The sequence below is a fragment of the Coloeus monedula genome (assembly GCF_965178545.1).
Source record: "Coloeus monedula genome assembly, chromosome: 13".
Lineage (NCBI taxonomy): Eukaryota > Metazoa > Chordata > Aves > Passeriformes > Corvidae > Coloeus > Coloeus monedula.
Window position 1 is genome coordinate 16,490,198 of NC_138793.1, and position 15,112 is coordinate 16,505,309.

The 15,112-nt window shown below is 43.5% G+C and overlaps 1 protein-coding gene across 1 annotated transcript in view; it reads left to right on the top strand.

Annotated features, from left to right (window-relative positions):
• Positions 1-2,000: 2,000 nt before the first annotated feature.
• Positions 2,001-15,112, top strand: part of CMIP (c-Maf inducing protein) — a gene marked incomplete at its 5' end in the record, with an annotated part of 131,235 nt that continues 118,123 nt past the window's right edge. Inside the window, one exon of the mRNA XM_082289806.1 lies at positions 2,001-2,297. Within this exon, the coding sequence (XP_082145932.1) occupies positions 2,001-2,297 (297 nt within the window). The remainder of the gene's footprint in view (positions 2,298-15,112) is intronic.

Below are 15,112 nucleotides of genomic sequence, written 5' to 3' on the forward strand. Positions count from 1 at the left end.
CAGAAACCCTGTCAGAGCACACGCTCTGCAATAATCGGCTCATCACAGAGCAGACCCTCTCCCAAACTCCCTCAATCAGAGGGAAGCTCAAACTTTTAGTATTTCAAGTATAAAGGTTTATACTTTCTCTGAATATGTTGCAAGCACGAACTAAAACTGCCCTGTAAATTCCTTCTAACTTCTGGACCTTGGTAGTACTCATTGTGAGGGGTCCCACAGTTCAATGGCATGTGCATGTATTATATAAAATGTATTTTCTTTAATTGGTCCTAACCTGGTTGTGCGAATGAGGAAATTGGAAACGTGATCTGAGTTCTACCACGGAGAAAAAAGCAAGTATTGATGGTACCATTTCTCTGGGCATGGCATCCATATCGCACACAGCATCCCCCAGCTGTTAAGCGGTTTAGAGGGCTTAGGAGGGAGTTGGTTTTTTCATTGCTTTTTCTTTTTGACAAACGATTCTGGTGCTTCACGGACGATCAGAGGACATTCCACCCCCTGCTCAGCACAGTGCGAGAAGGTGCTGCTCTTCCTGGGCTTCCAAGGGCTGGCGCATTGTGGAGTGCAGCCATTCCCAGTTTCCCCATAAAGCCAGAGGAAAGGGGATATCACTGCTGAAGGGCTAGCAGCCTGGCACGGGCTTCCTTGGCCATTCTCTGTAGTGGTTGTACAAACAGCTTAACGCTGGAGTGAGGATGCTCAAAACTCAACCTGCGATGATTTGCCACCTACAAGGAGAGGTGGTCACACCCCCTGCGTCCTGCCCGGGCTCCTGCCAGAGCGGGGGCTGCGAGAAGGGGACGCTGACCGCAGCGAGTCTCCCCCTTCCCTCGGGTTCCACCTGTGGGTTCCCCTCACTGCGGAGGGGCCTGGCGGTGCCCGCACACCTCCAGCCCTGCCCAGCCTCATGCCTCGATGAGCTGCGCTAGGCGAGGTTTAGGCTGGACGTTAGGAGGGATTTCTTCACAAAAAGGGTGATGAGACATCGGAACGGGCTGCCCAGGGAGGTGCTGGAATCACCGCCCCTGGAGGTGTTTAAGGAAAAGCCAGGACAGGGCACTCGGTGCCGCGGTCCACTTGACGAGGTGGCGTTCGGTCACACGTTGGACCCGATGATCTCAGAGGTCTTTTCCAGCCCGAAACGATCCCGGGATTCTGCGAGGGGCGCGGCGCTTCCCGCGCACCTCCCGCGGCCGCCGCTGCCCGGAGCGGCTCCGCGGCCATTGACGTCAGGCAGGGCGGCACGTGACGGCGGCGGGGCCAATCGCGGCGCGCGGAGCCGCTCCGGCAGAGGGGCTGTGTCGGCAGCGCCCGCTGCTCTCGCCGCCTCCTCCTCCTCCTGCCGCCGCGGCGGCGGCGCGCGTGGGGACCCGCACACATAGACACGCACACGCAGAGGCAGGCACATACATACACACACACACACACACTCGCACCCGCACCCGCACCCGCACCCACGGGCGCGCACCCGCACCCACATACATGCACGCGCGCCGCCGCACGCTCCCGCGCACACGCCCCGGGGGGAAGGAAGGAGCCGCGGCCGGACGCCCCGCAGCCCCCGCCGCTGCCGTCAGGAGCCCCCCGCGCCACCACCACCGCCGGCTTTTGTCCGCCGCCCCCGCGGGAGCCGACCCTCCGCTCGGCCGGCGCCCGCCCGGCAGCATGGACGCGGCGCTGTGACCCGCCGAGGGCGGATTGGGAAGTTTGAATAAGGATTTTATCGCTTCCCTTTCCCCCTTCTCCCTTCGGTGCGGCTCAGTCCCTACCCCCATCTTCCCCGACAGGTTTTGTTGTTGGGTTTTTTTTTTTTCCTCTTCAGCGTGCGATTTTTTTTTTCTTTTTTTAATCTGCCGCGTGGGGTTGGATTTTTTTTTTTTTGTTATAGTTTTTATTTTGAATTTTATTTTCTTTGGTTGTACCCGTCTCTACCGGCCGTAGAGACCGGTCCCCGCGGGCGGCCGAGCGCCACCCCCGACCCGGCCCGCGGGGCTGCCATGGATCGCACCGGCGGCTCCGGCGGGGGCAGCGACCGCAGGCAGCCCGAGGAGAGCAAGCCGCTGCTGGGCGAGATGTCCGCTCCCGAGGGGAATAAAATGGGTGCCGCGCCGTGCCGGAGAGCCCTGCTCCACTGCAACGGCATGAGGTACAAGCTGCTGCAGGAGGGGGACATCCAGGTGTGTGTCATCCGGCACCCCCGGACGTTTCTCAGCAAGATCCTCACCTCCAAGTTCCTGCGGCGGTGGGAGCCGCACCACTTGACCCTGGCGGACAACAGCGTCGCCTCGGCCACGGTAAGAGCCCGCCCGGGTCCAGCGGCCCCGCCGCGGGGGCGGACACGGAGCGGCCGCGGGTATCTGCGGTGCGCGGGGCCGGGGGATGCCCGCGCCCTCCTGTCCCCGAGCGGCCGGACCTGGCGGGGACCCCCGGGGCCGCCGGTGGGCGAGGGGGGGATCGGCTCGACCGGGTCCCGGAATGCCAGTGAAAATCCTGAAAGGATTTTTTCCTCCCTTGTTTGTAGTCCTATGGATGTTTATTTTTGCAGTTTCGGTGTTGTTTTTTCTTATTTTCCGAGCAAGGCTGCTATTATTGTTGTTGATTTTTTTTTTCCCTTTAAAAAAAAAAAATTCCTTCTTTCTCAACATGACCCCGACATAGAATCACCACACTGAGTCCTTCCTATCCGAAACCAAAGTCGGCAGATACCTGCTGGCACCTTGGCCAAGTTGGAGGTGAGGGAGGTGGAGGATGCTTTTAATTTGAGAGCAAAGGCTCGGGTTGTGCGTGGACTTCGCTGTGGTTCAGGCCTGCTCTGGGGGCTCTGGTTTGGCGGTCCCATAACCTGCCCAGATACAGGCAATGTGATTGGAAAATATGGAGATTCCTTCAGGGTTTTCTTCCTGCTGGAAAATGATGCAAGAGAAAAATGCGAGGTGGTGATATCAGCGTTACAGAAGATGTACAATAGACGGATGCAGGCTTGAAAAATATGATTTATGTTTTCATATTCAACTTAAAATTTAATGGCCAATATTATTTGAATATTTGTGGAGTATATAGAGTGATTACACGCAGATTTTATCTTATAAGCGATTAACAAAACGTATTTTATGCTGATCTTTAATCAGCCGGTACTTGGATCCTGTCTTTTTTTGATTTATATGTAAATGTCTCATTTTTTCTCAATGGCTTCATTCGGGCCTTCCTATAGGACACTGATACGAGAGAGTGGATTGGCTTTTGTGTAGATTTCTGTTAATGGTGTATTTCAATGGATTTCATCCAGCCTGTGCTGTGCTCGGAGGTTGAATTTTTTCACACTTTGGTACACAGACACAGTGTGTGTAAATGTCTCTCCTGCATCATGCTCTGCTCTGAAGTATTCAGAGCAGGTTTTCAGTGGGAGCTACTTTAACCTTCAGGTAGGCCAGCTGCCTGTTCTCACAGAGCTTTTTTGTGCCACAATGACATCTCCACTTACCGTTTCCACTGGGCTCTCGAGGATGTTTCCAAGGGAATATTTTCTTTCTTTGATAGAACTACTGTCTAAAAGGAGAAGGAAGATTTGGTCAAGCACTGCTGGAGAAAACCCCTGAAAGACACGAGCACGAGGAGTTTTTGCAGTTCTTAATTTTGTTGAAATACCATCATTGTAGAGGGGGAGTTGAATATTAGTGGAGCTGAGGCATTTTCCTGGCAGTATCCATAGCTGATTATTTCTAAGCCGAGGAGGAGGATACGGGTAGAGAGAGGCATGATCACGCTTCAGATGTTGTTCTCTGCAATGTGGCAATACCAGGCGTGAAGTTGTATTTGTACAGGACAGGTCAAACTCTGCTCGCTGGCGAAGCTGTCATCAAAGAAACCATCTCTGAAAAGATTTCTGAAGTCCTATAGGGTCGTGCTTTAATTGATGTTGAGGTGTTCTCGTTCCTAATTATTTTATGTATATAAATAGCAAGAGGATACTAAAGCATTGTGCGTAGCATTGCAGGCTCCATTTTGTTGAGCAGTGCTCTTCATGCTTGGTCTTGTGCATTATCATTTTTTCCCGGTGCTAAGTCACCCCACAAATACTGTTGTTCACAGAAATATCTGTGCTTTATTGTTTCAAGTAGTGTCTTTGGTTTCCAAGGGGTAATTAGAGCACATGGATAAGATCTGCATTCACTTGTTGCCTGACTGTATGGGTAGGTTTAGCAGGTATCTTTCAGACATTGGTTCTATGATAGCCACATTTTAGTCTTTTTTGGCTTGCGCAGGAAAGATGGGATTTTAGCAAAATCCATGGTAGTTTTACCCCCACCCCCTAGAGAAATGGGGTCCAGGCACAATGCCAAAACCTCCTCAAACTGGAGGTAGATATTTGAATGTAACTAATTTGGTTTTCAAGAGCTATAGAAAAATATCCATTCTGTCCATTGAAAGTGAGCATTGGGAGCACTCAACAGCTTTGATAACAAGGTCATTTTTACACATGGGGCTTTCCACAGGCAGGATGCTTTATGAGCAGCCAGTAATTAATCTTCACATCATCCCTTTGCAAATCCAGTGGCATGACGAGTTTTACTGCATTCTATATATCATGAATAAAATTGAACGGGAAAATAACATCACTTTGTTTTGCATTTGAAAGCAAAAGTTGTAATGACAGCTAAATCCAGATCTGGCAAATTATGTCCCTGAGTGCAGTGGATAAGTTATTTGTTGATTCTAAGCACTTTATATCCTTTTTATTGTTGCTTGAGACATATATTTGAATTAAATTCTCCCCACAAGCTCTTACTTGTCAGTCCCTGGGCTGCAATATAGAAGTTAGCATTAGTTTGTGTATGGATTATTCATCTGTAGTTTATTCCATGAATAGACATGGTATGTGCCCACATATATAAGTCTGAATAATGAGACCCTACCTACATTTTTTTGAGAGATAACTGATTTTATTGTTTATTTGGGCTGCTGCAGTTTTTGTGCTGACAAGATAGTTTTTGGTAGCAGAAGTGCTATGCAAGAATGCAGTGGAACAACTGCTAAGCCATCTTATTTTAGCAAAATTTAGGGACCAAAAAAAATAATGTTCTCTATGAAATGCATTGTGACAAGTGACTGTTTCAATTAAAATAAGTCCATGTTAATCAAATAGTAATAATAAGTGTATTCTGAATTGGTATATGCACTCAGTTAACAAACATGGAAAAATACTAATTTGTGTACAGTCCCATAACTGTAGGTGTTGGGACTTCATCTGATTTATGTATTGTTTCCATTGTTTGCTTCATGTTCTAATTTCTCAAAGAATTGCTTAAATATAGCACGGTGTCATCATTACAGTTTCACTCACATCATGTCCAGGGTTTCATTCTGGTTAAGGGTTTTTTAGAGAAAGTGAATACAGATCTGTGGCTTTTTTTTGTTTTGTTTTGTTTTTTTACTGTAAATGCTATAGTCCCAGCAGGAAATTTTGACACTTGGAAACTTTGGTTGTGAGACAGCAGCTTGCCTGAGGATGAATTTGGCTTTCTCCCCCATGGGAGGAACAATGTTTATAAAATAAACACCTACCAAACTCAAATGTAGCACCCTTAGTAATTTTTTTTCACCTGTGAGATCTGTCCTTGCACTGCTTGAGGGGCAGTGATAGTAAAAACAAAGACAGAAAAAAAGTCCAATTTAATATTTCTTATGTGGTGTTTTTTGGGTGGGGTGAGGCAAGGTGAGGAGTAGCCCTGTCTTCAAGAGAAATGTTAAAATTTGATCTTCCGTGGTTTAAACATAGGTGTCATGACTGTTCTGTGTCTTTAATATCATTCTGCATTGTCCCTTTCATGTCTCTGCCCTGCTTTTCTCTTTCGTTCTTTCTCTTGCACCAGTGGGGAGTAGATGTTGAGGACAATGAATTTTCAAGTCTTGGGTTGCAGGGAAGATTTGTCATACATATGTGTGTGCAGCAGACAAGGAAAGAATAAATAAGTGATTCATTTTCTCTGGCTAGGGATGACCTCTCTAATTCCCATCTGGGAAGATAAGACTTTATTGAAGCCATGAAGTTACTCATTAATATCCCTCAAGGAGGTGGAAACTTTGGTTTTTCATGCTCGTTTCACATTTCTTGGTTTTGCCTTGGCAGGTGGGTTGAGTTTAATGTAAATGTTTTTGTTCAAAGCTGGTGACAATCCTGAAAAGAGCTGAGTTTCTTTTAAACGTTTTTCTGTACAGACATGATGTGTGAGGACAATAGTTTATTGACAGGCTGGCTAATCGTAAATACATTTGAAACAAGAATGTAAGTGGATTAGGGAACTGCATTTGTGTTTTCTTCTAGAGACAAGAACATACCCAATTAATATTAAATGAGGCAGGGCAGGATGAGCTGTTTCAAACAGGAGAAGTGGAGTAGAAAATTGTCTTCTAATTGTTTTTTAAAATTCAACAATTCTGCTACTGCATGTGTTTAAGCATGCTATTGCATGTCTCTCCTTCCTTATTTTGGTAAAGATAGAGCGAAAATTCCTATCAAGCTGGACTCATTGTTTACTTTAGCACGGATTCCCATTAGTTAGAAAAACACACATTTTAAAATTAAATTTCCCTTTAAAAACAATCAGCTCAAGTGGGAAGTATTATGCAGAGCTTGAAAGTTTCAAAACATCTTACAAGAATAATTTTTTTAAAGCTTTCCTGAAAAAGGAATATTGTAGCATTATCCAGATTGCAAGTAGAATTAATATGAATTTATTATAATAATAATAATAAACAGTCTGTTCAGTAAACCAAGTGCTCTCTTTAAGTCCTGCACTGTTGATGAGGCTCTACAAATGTGACTTAAAACTAGATTGGTGTGCCTGCCATCATTACATTTATAAATAAGTATGAACACATAAATAACAAAGCAATTTAAGATAATTTTTTGATTTGTTATAATAATGGAATGATAAATTACTCTTTATATTTACTATTTCTCATGGTTTGCTCTTACAGATGTTTGCTTTCATTTGATGAGAAATGGTACCTATAGGTTTTGGGTGGACATATATTTGCCTGTTCTGGATTGTTGCTATCTCCCAGGCCTTTGGTTCAGGTGCATCAGAAAGGGCATTGAATCTCATAATTTGCATAAAAGCCGTGACAATTTAGAATTCTATGCAAATTGAGAACAAAGTGCTCCATGTTATCTGTATTGTTGAAATTGAGATTCTCTTTCACAAGGGAAGGCAGGCATGTGCCTACATTAACAAACCCCAGGTTTTTTTGAGGACCTGGTAATTTAATGGAATATTGCTCTGCTTTGACAAACTTATTTTATTGCTATATTAGTTAGTAGTTCGACATAAGAAAACCTAAAACAATATTTCTGTAAAGTTGTTTAATGCCTATCAAACATACCTTTGCATATATAGTCCCTGCAGTGGTTAAAAAGCATATTTATAAGTCAGTAGTGTTAAGGTATGTGTTTATATGTCACAGAGCTTATATAAAATATGAAAACAGAAGGTATATTCATTGACAGAGTGAGAGCTCTCAAGGCTATTAGTGTTAACACCCAGCCAGTAAATTTTACGTGTTCAGGAACATAAATAAAAAGGATACTCAGAAATACTTGTGCCTCATTTTTCCTTTTGGCTGGGGAGTAAAGATGTGGTGCTAGTCACTACGTGGTGGTTATAGTCCTCATGGGAGAGACTGTAAATTGCCTCTGGTCCTCTGTGGGACCTGATCCTGCATCAGAGCAGGGCCTGGAAGAGCTCAGCATCCCTCACAGGGCTGGGCCTTTGTGGAGCTCTGAGATAATTTTTTTTTTTTTTTTTTTTTGTAGTGGAACATTATGGCTGTGATTATAATAGTGATTGGATGAATGTGATAGATCATCCAAGGTGGAGTGTAGTCCTTCTAGGAAAGAATGTGTTGCCCAGAGAAGCTGTGGCTGCCCAATCCCTGGAAGTGTCCAAGGCCAGGTTGGATGGGGCTTGGAGCAACCTGGGATAGTGGAAAATGTCCCTGGACATGGCAGGGCATGGAACAAGATGTTCCTTAAAGGTCCCTTCCAACCCAAAGAATTTTATGATTCTGTGAAAGTCAACAGGAGTGTTTGGTTTTTCAGAGGTGAGAGGCTATGCTGAGAGTCCCATCTGCATTGATGTTCCAGTGTACAGGGTTAGGTTTGCTTTGTTAGCAGCTGTGGGAGAACAGAGGCTGAAGCCTTGGTCCCACCGAAATCATTCACAGAACTGTGTGCACTGAGGGACCTTTTTGCAGGAAAAAGGTGTTAGGTTTAGTACATAGAAAAGAGTAATTTTTTTGGAACTGTTCAATTTATTGTATATAATTTGTTGGTACTTTTGAAGTTCCTAGGTAACAGATGAGTTTAACATGATACAATTTCCTTCTGTGTTGATAAGCATGGCTGACCTGATAGGGTTTTACACATCTCATACAGGATTTGTGAGAGAAGAGACCTACCTCAAATAGTTCAAGCCTTTTGGAGTCTTTAGAAGTAATTAGATTGTGGGTAGCATGGGTAGATTGTGGCTTGTTTATTGGTGTTTTGAGCAGGGCTAGTTACATCAGTTTTGTTCTATGTGTTCACAGATAACGTAACGCTTAATTCCACGATGTCTTGGTTTGAGACAAATTTAGGGGGAAACGCTCTGGAAGGAACGTCTCCTCCCCAGAAGACAGGTTTCAGCACTCCCTCCCCTACCGATACAAAAGGAATTTCTTGGATGAAAGTGCAAAAAACTCTTTATTCAACGGGGTGCTGGCAGGGCACAGAAAAAATGAGTAATGTTAGATAATAAACCTCTTCGATGCAGATAAAGCTGGTGGATTTAAAGAGTTCTCTCTGTAGCTGGCTTGGCCCCTCCCCAGGTCCAAGGCTGGGATGTGGCATCCCCGCAGCCTCCCCGCTGGTCTACAGGGTCTGATGATCTGGTTCTCAGATCACAGCTAGGCTGAACAGTTCCAGAAGAAGAAGAAGTAGTTCTGGAGGATTTCGGTATACAGTTCTGGGAAAACTTTTTGCCTCAGCTCACAAGCAGGAATCCACTCTCTCCTGCTGCAGGCAGAGCCGAGCAATATGGGGAAGTGTGTGTGAGTCCTTGAACACTAACCACGCTGAGGAGTTTTCCCGGCTCACCCCCCACTCTTCCCTCAGACCCAGCTTAAAGCTGTGGGACCTATTTCTGGGCAATAAGCAGATGACAGGGAAATACAGTATTATCATAAAATCACCCCAAGACACACAAACAGCTGGGTGTTTGAAGATGATTGATATTTAAGCACGTATAATCCATTTGGAGAGCTTGTGCATGTGTGTGCACTCAATAAAATAACTTTTTTTGCACCGTCTGCCGATGCAGTGTCATTGGCAGCAGTAGTGGCTGAGTCAGCCCTGGCCTGTGCCATTCATTTCTGCATCTGTGCCATACCCTGTCAATCCATCTTTTGTAAGCGCTTAACAGTTTGCAGGGTCAGGTTGAGAAAAATCTCTGTGAGCTGGCTGGGGAACACTCTTTCTGTGTTTTTCACCTTTTGCAGATTTGTTGTCTGTCTCTTAACTGGATCAGGGAGCTGATATGTTTCAGTTTATAGTCCGCCAGACTGTTGAGGAAGAAGAGAGCGGGAAACATGGTAGGCTGGAATTGGTGCCAAAAAAAAAAAGTATTATTAAATCATTGCGTAAAATTTTCCTGTTTTGCACAATATTTAAGAATGCAGGGACAACACCAGGAAAGGGAAAAGACAATTGAAAAGCATACATTATAACTGATCACGTCAGTGGTGAGTGAAGTTTTTTAGCTTTTGTGGTTGTGGAGGAAAACATGAAGCAGTCAGAACCAGATGCTAAGTTAAAAGACCTTTACTTCATAGGCTTAAAAATTAGGAGAATTTAACAATACTCTCTAGGTTTTGGAAGAAGGGACTCTTGTTCCAGGATTTGTGGACATTTGTTGTTACCAGTACTGGCATTTCCAGTACGTAAAGTGATTTGTTGACTTTGCCCCTTGGGCTGTCCCATGACAGATGGGACAGGGCCACTAGAGTGGGAAATACAAGCAGGTAACCTGCTGGATCACAGACTGCGGTGTCCTAGGCATGAGTGTATGGGGAAGGCTACTTTCTTCTACTTTAATCTGAATTTTGAGTAAGATTTTAAATAATTTTAAGTATTTTTCCTTTTTTTTGCGAAACTTAACAAAAAGGCGTATGTTTTTTCTGGATTTGAGTGTTTCTGTGAGATGTGTGCCATTACTAAGTGAGCTCAAGAAACTCGTCAAGTTGCAATTACTTAAATCTGAACTGGAAGTACACTCAGTCACGTACATTCTTGGTCTTGCTCTGTTGAAATCAGGAGGGTAATTTGAGGAGAGGGATTACCATTCATTGCCTGTAACGTGAATGGCAGGATGTGCTGTTCAGAAAGCCAGGAAGGTTCAGCGAGGGATCACTGTGCAGCAGCTCGCACTTGGCTGCTGGCTGGGGCACATGGCTGCCTCTACTCTTAGCCTTGTGCAGGTCTCTACAAAACAGAGCCCCACTTTCTCCCTCTGCTTGGCAGATCTCGAGGTGCCGAGTGACCCGCAGTGGCTGGAGTGACTCCTGCATGAGCTGGAAAATTCCCTGTTAGACAGAACTGGTGTAGGAGCTGTTGCTCTTTCACCTGTTTTATGCCTACATTTAGACAACACTGTCCTGGTGGAAGGTGAGTTTGTGACATTCATCTATGGGGAAAACCTTATTCAGAATCCTTGGAAAGGTCCCGCCAGCCGTCGCTGCTGCTGCTGTGTGGGACATGTGCCAGCTCTGTCCTGTCTCCCTTCCTCAGACAATAGAGTTTTATTAAGAAAGAAATGTTGCTTGCTGCAAGTAGCTCTCTTTTCCCCCATTTGGTCTTGAAATTTGCTGAAATGCTGCTGTGGTATGTGGTCCTGGCTGAGGTTTGCAGGAGGGTGGATCCTCTACAGGGACAGCTGCTCCCAATTCCTTGAAGGTGTAGGAAGATGGTGCTGCTGCCTCTGCTGTTACCTTGCTTGATATTTGCACCTGTGGCCATTTTCACTTAGGAGGCAGTGGCAAAGTTAGAGGTTTAAAATGGAGTAAGGCTGTTCTGGGCTCTTGGAGCACCTCTCTCCCTTGTTTGTTCCGAATATCAACTTGTTTCAGGGTAAGAGCTCTTGCACTTTTCAAAGTATGCTGCGGCTTCCCTAAAGGTCTTGTTCCTGTGACTGAGGGATTGTGTGATTTTCTCATTGGATGAAAAATTCAAAAGGAATAATTGCTTTCATTGATTAAGAGAGTAATTACCAGGAGTTCAAAAGACATGACTAAAAAATGGATATCCAATGCTTCTTAAACTCCAGATCACTAATTTCTTGATATTAAGAATGGGAATGTTGAATGCTTGGCACTGTCACTGAAGAACTTTTCCTTCTTGGATTTCTAGAGCTTAAAGAACGACTAAATGAAATGAAATATTTTTCTCCTTTTGAAAATTTAAAACTCAAACCTTATAAGCACACAGAAATGGATTTAGGTTTTGTAGGATTTTGTTTTCAAAGATGCCACATGTGGTACAGTAAGTGTTGCCTGAAGAAAGCTGAGATTAAGCTAAATCAGAGGGTTTTGTTGAGAATAGATAATTGTATTCCCAAATACAATTCTTTTATATTTATATTTTGCATAATATTTTTCTTAGACCTAAAGAGAAACTGTATTAGCAGATGAGAATCAGAAATAATATTTTTTTCTTAGAAATAAGTTGTACACATTTTTAAGTGTATGAGTGTCCATGCACATTTTATGGATGAGATTTCTGATGATGTAAACTCAAAGGTAAGGCAAGAATTTTGTAAACAAAAGAGTGGCCTCATTTTTTATTTATGTACGGACAATGAACATTAACTGAGCAACATTAGGTAAGTGCATTTGCAGGTAGATAGTTTGGATAATTTTTAAAATAACACCTTTTTTTCCCCCTAAATCTCCTAGAGATCCCCCATGGTATGTTCCCCGCAGTAAATTTCAAACGATACTGAGCAGGTGTTTCTCAATGGTGATGCTGTGATATTACTATTTTTTTTTTTCTTCCCAGTCTTTGTCTGTTTTGGCTATTTGAATATAAACTTTTGGGATTGGCAGGTGCCTCTTATCGTGGCTAGTTACTGCTGTAGTGGGATTCTGTTGTACCACAAGAGTTTCTTGTTTGTTACTATTATAAAATTAGTGTGTATTGTGAGCAGGCTGGTTTTGCTGTCTAGAATAAAACTGAATGACTTTGTTATTAATTTCCAGGGATGGGCATTATTAATAGTGAAGTAGAGACTGCTTTTAAAAAAACGATTTTGAAACTTGCCAAATGGACTCAACTTTTTAATCAAAATACTAAGGGCGTGTGGGTTTTTTCCGTAAATATGAATGTCGGTTTGACCTGTGAACAAAAAAGAAGGGGAATTATTTTTGGCCTTTAAAACAGCTAGGATAAAAAAGATATTTGAATGTCAGTATAGTATCTTCATTCTAGTAATCCTTGGTTTCAACTTCACTGTGCTTCAACCACCTCCAAGTGCTTTATGGTCAGTGTTTTTGTATGTGGGGAAAACAAAGAATCGAATAAATGTAGATCAGACATGTTTGCCACTGTTGGTTTATGCTTAGTTTGCAGTTCCTTCTTAGCTGGTGTGTGTTATCTATTGTTCACTCTGGAGGGCCTAACATTGGACACCAAGGATCAGCTGTGCCTTGCACTAATGCTCCTGATAAATCACTGGTGGGAGCTGGAGCAGAAATTATTTTCCTTTGCTTTGTCTGCTAGGCTGCATCTTCCCTCCTGATTTTGATGGCTATTCATTTTCTTAATGGTTGTAAATGTCATTAAAAATCAGTGGAAGCGTGGGAGAGTGACTGACAGTAGAACGTGCCCCAGAGTGTCGTGCTCTTCTTACTACCTTCAATCTTCCTGCAAAGAAAATATCTGCCAGGGAACCAGGTGCCAATCAGTTCAAGTCTCTTGCTTTCTGCAGCGTGTGTGCTTTGTATATTCTCCTAATAGTCACTTCTGACAACCTACCACTTTGCTCTTGCTTCAGTGGCTGTTAAGATTGAATTCAGAAATAAAGAGTAAGTCAGGGAAACCTTGACTGCACTGAAATTTTCAGGATGAGAATGAGCTTGCAAAATTGTTAAAGAAGCAGGGTGTTGCGATTCTTTTTTGTGAAAAGATTGGCAGTTCTCTCTCTCTTCTCAAACCTTGGATTTACTATACAAACTTCTTGACATTGAGCTCAGAAATTTAGGAATCCCTTGAGAAAAATATGATTGCACAGGCATCTTAAAACACCATGTTTTTCTCTGGTACAATGTAAGCTGTAAGAAGGTAGTTAACTAAAAGTAGAATTTTATGTGGGCCCTTAAATAGAGGATCTGTGTGCCATTGGTGTAAGATAATGCAGTTCTGCAGAATTTTTTCTGGTGGCTGTGTAGTTATTGTAGCTGGGGATCTGAGTGTTGTGTGGTTCCTGGCAGCTTGAAGGGGTAGTTGCACAAGGAGAGATTTCTTTGCCTTGGCTGTTGACGCCAGGCAGGGCACTGGATGTCAGTGATGGAGAGTTGTGTGAGTGTGTGCCTGCCTTGAATGCTCTGGCTCCACGATGCTCTGACCATTGCTGTGGTCTTCTGTCATCTGAACAGTTTGCTCAGTATCCTGGCTCTGAGAAGGAAGGTGGGAGGAGGGGAACAAAACTATGAAAGGCCCAGTGATTCTTGAAGAACGGCGTTTACTTTTGCAGCAGAGATTTCCATCTCCTTCGATGGACTGTGTTGAATGAGATCCATCTGTGTCGTTGTCTTACTGCTCAGCAGTGAAATGCCCATGGTTTGAGTACCTGTTGATTCCTTGTGGAAGATTAATCACGTTCAATGAAGCAGTTGTGTTCCTTATCCACAGGAACGCAGAGCAGTTTATTTGGGTGTCTGGAGGAAGAGACAACAACGTCATGTTACAGATGTCATTCAGTCATTGTTCAAACCAGGAGAAAATCTATGCAATTGCTGTAAACTTCTGCCTTTAGTAAATAGGTTATAGTAGCCCAATTATTGAATTGGAAAAGGTGCTTCAGCTTATTCTTTCAGTGCAGGAACACTGGTAATTCTTCAGATATTCCTTACTAAAGGAATAGCCACTCCAGCTGTGTAATAAGGGCTCGAAGTAGTATTCCCAATCGTGTTTGTTATGAAATGCAGCCCCTATATGGAAGTGAAGAGCTCTGATGAAAGATATTATGCAAGTGCAAATTATTACTCATTACTTTAGTTTTTCTTTCAACTCTTCATGGTCCTTTCAGATCCTCCAGGTTTTTTTTTTTTTTTTTTTTTTGGTCAATGCTTTTATGGTGACTTTTGAGGAAGGATTTTTAATTTTTGACTAAAAGGTAGCCTGACATCCAGAGCCATGAAATAGGCTCTTCCTTTCCCAGAGGAGCAAAAGGTTTGAGTGGAGTCTTGGCTCTGAAAATCCCATCTACTTTGTAATCAGATAATATGGACATTGAAGCAAGCATAAAACTTGTGTTGGCACAGAACTTTGTTACTGAAGGTGAAAGTAGGGACACGGTCAACATGTCTTGTCTGACTGAAAACACATTTCCTAAGGTTGGATAATTCATCTTTTGTGATCACTGTGAATGAAACAGGAAATAAAGCTAGAAAAGCTTGAAATTAAATGAAATGTGCAGGACCGGACATGCACTTTGGTATTAAATATTGACATACCCCTTCCAGGTAATCACTTCGCCTTTGCAGCCCAGCATTTGCCCTGAAGACTGCCACATGTTTTTGCTGCGGTGTTTATGGTGAAAAATTTGTTGACACAGGGAAGTATTTCTGGTGGCTTCTTTCCTAACACTAGTGTATGCTTCTTTTGGTGCTATGTTACTGCCTCCCTTGGAATTAATCTTCTGATTTATTGTAAGTTATTTCAAATGTCCCTGGTGACTTGGGTTGACTAATGTACTTTAAATATGGCGAAATCAAATAATCTGTTGTGGGAGTTGACCATGTATCAGGCTGCTCCCTCGTGCAGATGGACAACATGGGAAAGTACTGAGCCCGTGGTGGT